The sequence below is a fragment of the Hyaena hyaena genome, unplaced genomic scaffold, assembly GCF_003009895.1.
Source record: "Hyaena hyaena isolate Hyena2069 unplaced genomic scaffold, ASM300989v1 scaffold_738, whole genome shotgun sequence".
Classification (NCBI taxonomy): Eukaryota; Metazoa; Chordata; class Mammalia; order Carnivora; family Hyaenidae; genus Hyaena; species Hyaena hyaena.
The window spans coordinates 243,782-254,652 of NW_024081374.1; the positions used below are offsets into that span (position 1 = coordinate 243,782).

Consider the following 10,871-nt stretch of genomic DNA (forward strand, 5'->3'; position numbering starts at 1 on the left):
ATGACACTTTTTCAATAGTTAAATAAATACACTGACACAGGGGTAGTGGGGGGTCATATACTCAAGTTATAATATGAAAAGAGGCATAAATATTTAGGGAGAAGTATTGGCTAGTTAAGAAGGATCTGGAGCTGGGGCGCCTGGCTGACTCAGTTGGTTAAGCATCTGACTTCTGCTTAGATCATGATCTCATGTGGGTTCAAGCCCCGCATCAGGCTCTGTGCTGACAGCTCAGAGCCTGGAGCCTGGATTCTGTGTCTCTCTCCCTCTCTGTCCTTCACCTGCTTGCGCTCTGTCTCTCTCTCACTCAAAAATAAATAAATAAATAAATAAATAAATAAATAAATAAAAAAAAATATTTAAGAAGGATCTGGAGCTAAGTCCCAACTAGAAGATTAAAAACCTCAGTTAACTACCCAATTCCTCAGATGTGAGGGAAGAGAAGCTGAAAGGAAGAGAAGCCAGAGGAATCTTCTGTCTAGGTATAGGACAGTTTGGGAAAAGAAGGTAGATGCTCTTGGTAGATAGGTAAGTATTTTTATTCATCAAGAAAAATTAAGAATATTACCAAAAAATCAACGCTTCACTCCTGTCAAAGGCATCTCAATTTCTTTGCATGTATTGTATCTTAACTCTGTCCAGGATTTGGGGTTATCAGAAAATTAAACTCAGCATAGAAGAGAGTAGAGAACAGACTAGAAACAAAGAAAATATCTGAAAGGAGAGACCTGCAAGTTTGTTTGGTTTTCTTTATTTCTTTCTTATGAGAAGGTCAGTTAATATTCACTATTTAAAAAAATATGAAAATGAACACACCTCAATTGAGTTTTATTGAAGTTAGATCATTGTTTTGGTCTGCTCAGGCTACCATAACAAAAACATAGATTGGATGGCTTAAACATCAGAAATGTGTTTTCTTATAGTTCTAAAGGCTAGAAAACCCAAGATCCAGGTTTCAGCAGGTTTGGTTTCTGGCGAGAGCTCTTTCTGGCTTTTAGATGGCTGCCTTCTTGTTCTACCCTCTCTTAATACAGAGAAAGAACTCTCTGGTGCCTCTTCTTCTTCTGTGACAATACCAGTTTTATCTGATCAAGGCTTGATCCTTATGACATGAGACAGCCTCCGTCACTTCATTAAAGATTCAGTCACACAGTGGGTGGTTACGACTTCAACATATGAATTTTGAGGGGACACAGTTCAGTCTATAGTACTGAACACAACCTCTTAATATTTTGATGATTTTACCTTCTTTGGCATTTGTTGCCTTCTATTTTCCCAAGTCTAGTGCCTTCACTGCCCCATTTCCTGCATCCAATTTAAATGTGGAAGAAAGTCCTTTTGGCTTCTGTTATTAAAATAAGATAAAAGAGAGTGATACCATAGTGCTTGATGAATATACTCACAGACACAATGCTTTTTAATATCCCATTATATGTAGAAAGTGGGCCAGCCAAAGAGGTTGCCAGAGTTCTTCTTTTGAGCTAATGTTTGGTGTATGTCTTCTCATGGGTGTGGTAGGAATATCCTCCTCTAGGTTGCAATAGAATGGTTCCCGCCGTCTTTGGTGTTTCCCCGATTACTAGTTTCTAGACTTCACTAATACTTGGAAAGTTCCAGAAAGAGACTAGTGATCTGATACAATACATGAAATACTTTTATAGAGCCCACATCATTTTTGGACATTGAAATACTTGTGGCTATAGAGAACATGATGTATGAGTGTGGGTAGCTAATTTAAAGCACGTCAGCTGAGCACCAGTTGCAGAAGAACCACTCAGCAGAAGGCAGCCATGACTGCTGTTCTTGCTATTGCTATTTACCTCCTAGAAGAGCTTTTTATATTTGTCTCACACATTACATTATGGGATTTACTATAGTGTTGAAACTCCACATTCACTGTGTCCAATATGTATTTTAACTTTGTACTGGATTTTGTATTTCCTCATATTTATTTCTTATTTCAGCCAGCAACATGCTTTTCATGACTGACTTTTTCCTGTGCCACAGAATGCCCTTTGCTCCGGTGTTCCCCCACCTTTCTAGTTATAGAAAGGGTGGCCATATTTTTATAAAAATACAGATAACATCTTCTAAAAATTTATTTACTGTGGTGATGTATTTATGAGTGATATCCCTTCTTGTGGGGACCAGACTCTCATTATCTGCCTTCTGCCGGACTATTTTGTTTGATGCCTATTTGGTGCCAGACATTGTAAGGACCTTTCAGGTATTATTTTACTTATTCATTATAAGGAAGGTACCATTATTACTCCAGTTTTGGCAAAGATCTTGAGGTTTCAAGAAGTTAAGTAACTTGCCAGATATCTCACTGCTAGCAAATGGCAAATTCAGTGCTTGTGTCCAGGTCTGTCTGATTTGGGGGCACACAGTCCTAATTATTTAGCCAGTGTTTCCCAATTTCTGATCTGTGATGATTGGCAATAACATAACTAATGAATAAGACCCCCTACAAATATGATCTGAGACTGAGTTTTTAACTAGCTCCCCAATTATTCCTATAAACATTTAGAATGACCATAATGCTGCTTTTCGCTAACGATCAAGAAAAGATTCATTCAAGTTAGTGTTTGCACTTGGATAAAATGAGTGGAATGTCCTTTGCCCTCCACCCTCTCCAGGGTTATGTTGGGAGCATGGGTGGATGAACCTCCTGGGGCAATTCTAGGTATCATTCTGGTCAAGTCCACTTGATCAAGCTGAGAACTTCTGCTCTGACTGCTGAGATCTCTGGCAAAGAGATTTCTTCTATTAGAGCAATATATTTAATAGACAAATCTTGACAAATAAGAAGAAGCACTAGAATTGCTATGAAATAACAATTGCATTATTCCATTGCATGTCTTCGAAAAATCCTAATATTTTAAACTTTCAACTTCTAAATATATAAAGACAAAGTGAATGAATCCTTTAAGCTCTTGTTTTCTGGTAATTTCAAATTGAAGATATAATTTTCTTTTATCCCAGTGCCTGATATTGGAAATAGTATTTCCATAAATTATGGAAATACAAACATTGAATTAAATGCTAACATTGGGAGAAAATGAAATACAATAAATAGAGTACCCAGAATGTTCATTTCTGCATTTTGCCGTTCAATGTATGATAGAGTCCCCTGGTAACTATGAAATATTTCGCATGTTTGTTTGGAGGGGATGTTTTTCATTTCTACACAATAGCATTTTCTAAAAACACTAATGATAGTCCTCAGTAAATCATTACCTTGGAGATAAGTTTCAGCTGCTCCACCCTACTTGTTTATTTCCTTATTAAGTAAGATATGTGGCTCACCCCTGCAGCCCTGTCAGAATGGCCCAGAATAAATGTCTTTACATTATTGGATTTTTCTCATATTTGACTCATTGATATTCTGAAAGATAAACCTGTTCATTACTAGCCTTGTTTGTTTTTAATTTAGAAGGGTTAAATTACGTTTTATTAAACTTCATTAGCTTCTGAAGCAAGCAATGTGAATGTAGTGTGTATTCTACAAAGCTCGCCTTACCCGCTTTATGTCATTGCTGCTAGAGTAATACATTGAGATGAATTTTCTTTTTGCCGTTGATAATACTTCTCTAGAAATTGTGTCAGATCACAGTCATGATTGACGAATGGCTTGGATTTGCTCCTGTTTGCCTGTTGCTGCTTGAATTTGTTGGTAATGTTTGAGTCTGCCACCTCGCATCTCTCTCCCACCAGTTTCCTTGCTTTGGGCTATTGTGACTAATGACAAAATGATTTCAAGCTAAATCATTTTTTAAAAATTCAGACGAAGCTTAGGTGCTTTTCTTGTTTGTAAACACTGTGTGTCTGCTGAATACTGAATACTGATGATGCCACTCAAATCTCAACATTACATCACTCAGACACATTAGTTGTTCCAAAGTTCGAAGACTGTGTGAATAGTATTCCTGGTGAATCCAGTGCCAGGTAGGTCAGCTGACTTCTCACCCTTTTTGTGGTTTGTCATCATGGAAAAGGACAACTACTTTTTACATAGTAGACCATGAGAGTCAGGACAAAATGACTTGGGTATCGTTTGGGTGCTTGGAAGAAAGAGAAGATGAAAGCCCCAAATCAGTCTAATTCTAGTTTCCTATGTGTGCGTTCTGATCTATGAGTATAGAGACTCCTCAGGCATTCTTAATCAGACTTGGGGTTGCATCAGCGTAACATACACATTAGGTAGTTTCTGCGGTATTCTACAAATCTGCCCCATAAACAAAGGAATGATAATCTGGAGGTCAGAACACTTTTGATATTTTTTCTTCAATTACTTTAAATTTGAAAAAGAATCTTGATTCTGTAATATATCCATTTTGATAAAATGTATTTAAAAATGAAGTAGGTACCTGCTGTGTGCATTTGCCTACAGTGATTAATATATTAAGATAGTCTTTATACTCTAAAAGCTCACTAATGCTTTTAAACCGAGAATAGAAAGATTTGATCTTTGTTTTGGAGTAGTAATCCTCGTGGCGCCCTTCCTACCACTCCCTCAGTTTTCATAAGGTCTCTTGCTTTTTTTTTCTATTTGTTTTTTTTTTTTAATTTAAATTCAAGTTAGTTAACATCCAGTGTCATTTTGGCCTCAGGAGTAGAACCCAGTGATTCATCTCTTCATTATGACGCTCAGTGCTCATCCTGAAAATTGTCCTGCTTAAAGCCTGTTACCCATTTAGCCCATCTCCCCACCCAGCAAATTAAGAGTCTTTTATGATCTACCTCCCTCTTTGTTTTATTCTTATTTTTCCTTCCCTTCCTCTATGTTCATCTGTTGTGTTTCTCAAATTCCACATATGAGTGATATCATATGATATCTGTCCTTTTCTTACTGACTTATTTTACTTAGTGTGATTCCTTCTAGTTCCTTCCATGTTGTTGCAAATGGCAAGATTTCACTCATCATCGAATAGTATTCCATTGCGTGTGTGTGTGTATTTATATATATATATATATATATATATATACATATATAAGTATATATATACACACACACATCTTCTTTATCCATTTATCAGTTACTGGACATAAGGGCTATTTCCATAATTTGGCTACTGTTGATAATGCTGCTATAAATATTGGGGTGCATATGCCAGTGTCAGTCAGGTGCATACTTGTGTTTGTGTTTCTTTTTTTCAATCACCTTAGACTGATCCTATCTCTTTGGCTTTAGATCATTTTTTTTCTCCAGGTGTATTCTTCAATTCTATGCTTAATTTCTGTGATATTTATAAGTAGCTGTCATGATAGTAGATGCCATGAGAATATAATAGTATATATGGTCCAAATATAATTTTTAAATCATCAGAAATAGAACTCATACAAATATGAAATGGACATCTGTCAAAGTTTTGCCCGACTATTAACTAATAAGGGAACCACATTAATGATAAAACTGGTTTGAAATCTTTTTAAGGATTAAAAGTAGCCATTTTTTTAAGAAAAAGAGTATTAGGATAAATACCGGGTTAGATATAGAAGTCATTAATATCCTACAGGGCAACAAAACCATAACCTTCAGTGATCTTTTCTACTGGACAGGAATCTACAAGTTAACATGTAACTTCACAGTGTTTGCACTTGAATCCAATATTAAATAGTAAAATCAAACTCAGGTAAATTCCCCCACATGCTTAATAATCCTTGGGTGGACTTATTAAGCAGTGCTCCACTATGACATTGAAAGAATATACTACACTCCTTTCTTATTTTCAAGACATGAATAAATATTTTTTTAAGTTTATTTATTTATTTTGAGACAGAGAGAGAGAGTGAGCCAGGGAGGGGCAGAGAGAGAGAGAGAGAGAGAGAGAGATAGGGAGAGAGAGAATCCCAAGCAGGCTTTGCACTGTCAGTGTGGAGCCTGACACAGGGTTTGAACCCTCACTGTGAGATCATGACCTGAACTGAAACCAAGAGTCAGATGCTCAACTGACTGAGCCACCAGACACCCCTCAGTCTTGAGTAAATTTTTAACAATGTTATTGACTACTACAAATACTTAACTGACTCAAATAGATAGGTGTAGTTTATTAAGTTTTTAATGCCTCTACATTTGTTTATCGAGAGGCTGTACAACATGGTAAAAACACTTCAGCAAGTAACTTACTGTATGACTTCTATCAAGACATAAGCTCTCTGTGCTTACTGTCCTCTAATGTAAAATGAGGAACTGGAATATTAAAATTTCTTCCAGTTTTAAAATACAGTTGTTTCTTTAAGAATATCTTGGTCCTTTAGCTAGTGTGTGGAGTTAGGCAACAGGGCCCCCTAATGGCCTTTGATGAATTCTGGGTATGTTGGCCTTCTACTTATCCCAGAAAGTCTGAGGAAGTTCTCCTCACTAGAAGTTTGGCACTACTTTATTTTGGGACCCTTGATTCAATTGGTCTAAACATGTTATCTAATGCCACAATAATACTGATTAACAAATAAGTACAAAATGTCAGTGGGATGCATAAACATTATCTTTTGCTCCCAGGCCTGTGAGTTAACTAGGAAGTTCTGTTGATCTTGATTAGGCTTGGTTGGGCAGTTCATCCTCTCTTAGCTGGGGCAAATTCATGTGTCTAGTGATCAGCTTGCTGCTGGGTAACCTGGGATAGCCTCACTGGGGTGATTGGCTCTGCTCCAAAGGATCTTTTCAGCAGTCTAGTCCTAGCTGGTTCTAGTGGTGTTGATAACAGTGGTTTGAGTGTGGAAGCTAGCAAGAACTCTTAAGGATAAGACAGAAATGGAACACCATCGTTTTTACCACTTACTGTTAGCCAGAAAAAGTTATAAGGAAGACTGTGGGGGGAAATAAACTCCATCTCTTGATGGGGGAGAAGTGGGACATTCGTATCACATGGGGCATGAATATGAAGAAGTAGGAAACATTTGTGCAATTTTTGTATTTAATCAGAGATGCAGAACATGATTCATAGTTGGGATTTCAGGAAGCTCCAGAAAGATATTGATCTAGAGGGAAAAAGACAGAATCCTATAAATGTTCTTGCACTTTCTTCTGGGGCCCAGCTAAGTCACTTACAGTTAGCTTCATCGTTTCAGGTCTTACCTTTAAAATTCATTCAGCAGGACTAGAGTTGTGTGTGTTTAGGGCTAATTAGTCCATATTACTGAGGCAAGGTCATTCTTAGTACTCTACCAAACGCTCCAGGGATGGTGAGATTTTGTAATCTCGCTGGTGGGAACATGCCCTATCCCTGGCTTTGTGTGTTAGGTACTTTCTTCGAATCCTTTTAGGGGGTTCTTTTTATGGCAGGGTAGTACATCACACTCAAACTGATCTGTGCTAGCAAAATAGTCAATGAGTACTCTCCAATTTTTGGAATTCTTTCTCTCTCTCTTATTACTTACTTGCTTTTTATTGATTTATTGATTTGTTTATATACTCTTCTCTGTTACTCTGTCCCATGAGTTTTAGCCATCTTTATTTCCCCAGATTTTCAGGTCCATCTTCTCAGTTTAGGGAATCTGTCAGATTTCTCCTGGATTCTCCTCTTTTTTACCACAACATGGAAACAATTTCAAGTTTGCTTCTTCTCTCTCACTGATTATGATTCTATATTGTCTAATGGTTGGTGTCTTCAAAAAACAATTGTTTCACATATCTTTGTCCAGTTTTTCTTATTATTATTATTATTTTTTTGGTCATTTATACAGGAGAGTAAATTCAGCAAATTCAGTCCCTTTACTCCATTTTAATCGGAAGTAGAAGTCTCTAATTCTTAGAATTTGGTTTCGGGATTTTTACAGGTTTGTCACGATTTTGGGCAACCTAACTTATGGTAGAAGAAGGCATTATGCAAATTATCAGATTACTTTTGAAAATATATGTTTCTTTCCTGCTTTTTAATTGATCCTTTCTTACTCTCTTTCCTTCTCTTTATATATTCAGCATTTTACTGCAGTTTGACCTTTGCTATATTTTACTTATTATATTTTTGATTTTGATTGCATCATGTGTATGGGTATGCATGTTGTCAATGACAGTGTTAGCTCTTTACATGTTGTGGATATACCTTGTCCTGTATATTCCTCACTGTGTATATGACATTTCAAAATTAATGTTAGTTAACTATTACTACTTTATGTAAAAAGGGATTCAGAATCTAAGGATTAATTGACAGATACAATATGCTTTGTTGAGGAAAAGTGTAAAAGTGCAGGGTAAACAATAATATCTTCAGCACTTTTTTTTGAGTTTATATATTTTTGAAAGAGGCAGAGACAGCATGAGCAGGGGAGGAGCAGAGAAAGAGGAGAAAGAGAGAATTCCAAGCAGACTCCACGCTGTCAGTACAGAGCCTGATGAGGGGTTCAAACTCATGTAACCAGGGGATCATGACTTGAGCTGAAACTAAGAGCTGGACACTTGACTGACAGCCACCCACGCATCCCTGGTATCTTCAGCTTTTATGTTGATGTCAATTTTTGTTTCAATTTTCTCCACAAACATTAGATGCCAAATGTTAGACTACAATTTCTCATGAGTTCAACTGTAACCTGCTTAGAAGAATACTCGAAACCGACATGAAGTATGCTTTGTAAACCTCTCAGATCCTGTTTTCGCTCTACATTTTGTGAGGCTTTTATTCTTTCTCTACTTAGCAAACTTGTAGTCATAATTCACAAATATATTACATATGGATTAAACACTTTCAACCTACTTGATGGGTGTGATATTGAAGAAGGATTCTATTTGTAGAATAAACATTTCTCTGTAAAATGAGCTCTCAGTTAATTGTATGTAATATTATCTGTGACATTCCTTGTATGCGATCTCCTTCTAACCGCCCACCTGTGAGCTGGTCTTCTTTCTCTCTCTCACTTCTCCTTCTTCATCTCCTCACTCACCACCTATTTCATAAAATGGTAAGGGGAGAGGGCATAGAAAGTAGTTATAAATAATATATCCTTAATGTAGCTTAGAATAAACATAATTAAGGAGGAAAGATTTTTGAAAGACTCATGGTATATTCTAAAGACAGACATGATTATTTTGGGAATCATTTGAGCAATTGCTTTCCTTCATTAGCATGGACAATCTATAGTTGGCTATCCAGTTATTTATCGTGCCTGTCAGAATATAGGCAGAATTAATTTTAAACTTTATCATGCATCTGTATTCAAATATAGTCTTGCTCTACACATAAAATAATTTGATGGAAAACAGTGAGTTCCATTTTGATTTAAATCCTCTTTATTGGTAAATAGTTTGAATTTGGATATTTATGCAATGATATGGTGATGCTGTTTATGAATCTCATATAAAATTTAGCCTAAAATTAATGTTCCATTGTATTTTCATTATTGTGGTGAAAAAATAAAATGCATTAGACCTTCTGGATTTTATAATAATGTGCATGTGCCTGTGTAAGCTTATGAAAATAAATTCCAGGGATTTAGAAATTTAAACTTCTGGAGTCTCCTTTTTGCAAGGAATGCCATGCACATATTTATGGTTATTATTGTTATTCTATGCACAAGAGTAAGTACAGTTCTTGCTGTTTATAAAACAGACATATATAAAACTCATCGAACTGTATACAACCTATCTCACAGAATATCATTTACAATAAAACTGAACAAAGAAGTTGTACAGCTATCATCATGAACTTCTCAGATAAAATCAAGCATAACTCTAGTTGAGAGTTCTAAAAGCCAAATCTTTCTATAGATTTAACTTCTGATTATTTATAAGAATGGACAATATTTTGAAATAGAAGATTTTTGATTCAGAGTTTCAAATGTATTCATGTTTTTGTTTTTGTTTTTGTTTTGTTAGGTATTTTTAAGCATTTACACTGAGCGGCTATAGCATGTCAGTAGAAGTTTATTTCATAGAAACAACTAATTTTAATTATTTGTTCCCTTTAACGTTGCATCAATCTACATAGAATGACATAATCAATGTATTTTTTAATATACCTTTTCAGAACACAAATGCCAACCTGAATATGAGAAAAAGAACAAATGCCTTGGTTCACTCGGAATCTGATGTTGGCAACAGAACTGAGGTGGGAAACCATTCGAGCAAATCCTCCACAATTAATCCAGGATCTTCTGAAGCCACATCACAGTCTTACTTAGCTTCCAGTCCAAACCCATTCAGCCATGCAAATGCAGCTGAAACAATATCTGCCGCAAGAGCACCTCTATCTGCTCCTCCCTCTACTCCTGGGAGAACTGGGTATGTGCCCCAACAGGCTTCTGCTGGATCTGCTTCTACCCAACGTGTGTTTGGATCAAGACTGGAGCGAATTAAGACCACTATTAATACCACAGGGGCTTCTGGGAAGTTGTCAGCAGCCACTACTCCCTCTGCCCCCCCGCCATCTGGGTCTGGCACAAGCAAAATAGACAAATATGCCCGTATTCTCTTTCCAGTAACATTTGGGGCATTTAACATGGTCTATTGGGTTGTTTATTTATCTAAAGACACTATGGAGAAATCAGAAAGTCTAATGTAATTTTGTTGCTAGAATAGTTTCCTAAAAGATGATGAACTCAATGCAGAATGCCTTTTTACATGTTTTTAAAGATAAACCATTGTTCTTTATTAAAATAAAAAGTCAATGTAATTTTTACAGTCAAAAAAAAAATCCAAGCCAGTTATTGGGAGAGTTAATTCATTCCTCCGTGAAGAGAGAGTGAGCCATCTTTCATTTCAGAAAAATGATATGAATAGAATCAATTCAGCAATCAAATTAGATGAAATACAGACCATCCTGGAAAGTTGGGACAAGAGAAATAGGGCTATTAGAGATACGTGGTTCATATTTATGCATTGGAATTCGAAAATAGACCATGACATTTTTAAATATACACTATGAATATCAAACAAC

The 10,871-nt window shown here is 36.2% G+C and overlaps 1 protein-coding gene across 1 annotated transcript in view; it reads left to right on the forward strand.

The window, feature by feature from the left end:
* Positions 1-10,543, forward strand: part of GABRA4 (gamma-aminobutyric acid type A receptor subunit alpha4) — a 65,761-nt gene extending 55,218 nt beyond the window's left edge. The window contains exon 8 of the mRNA XM_039218181.1: positions 9,963-10,543. Within this exon, the coding sequence (XP_039074112.1) occupies positions 9,963-10,496 (534 nt within the window). The 3' untranslated portion in view covers positions 10,497-10,543. The remainder of the gene's footprint in view (positions 1-9,962) is intronic.
* Positions 10,544-10,871: the final 328 nt, after the last annotated feature.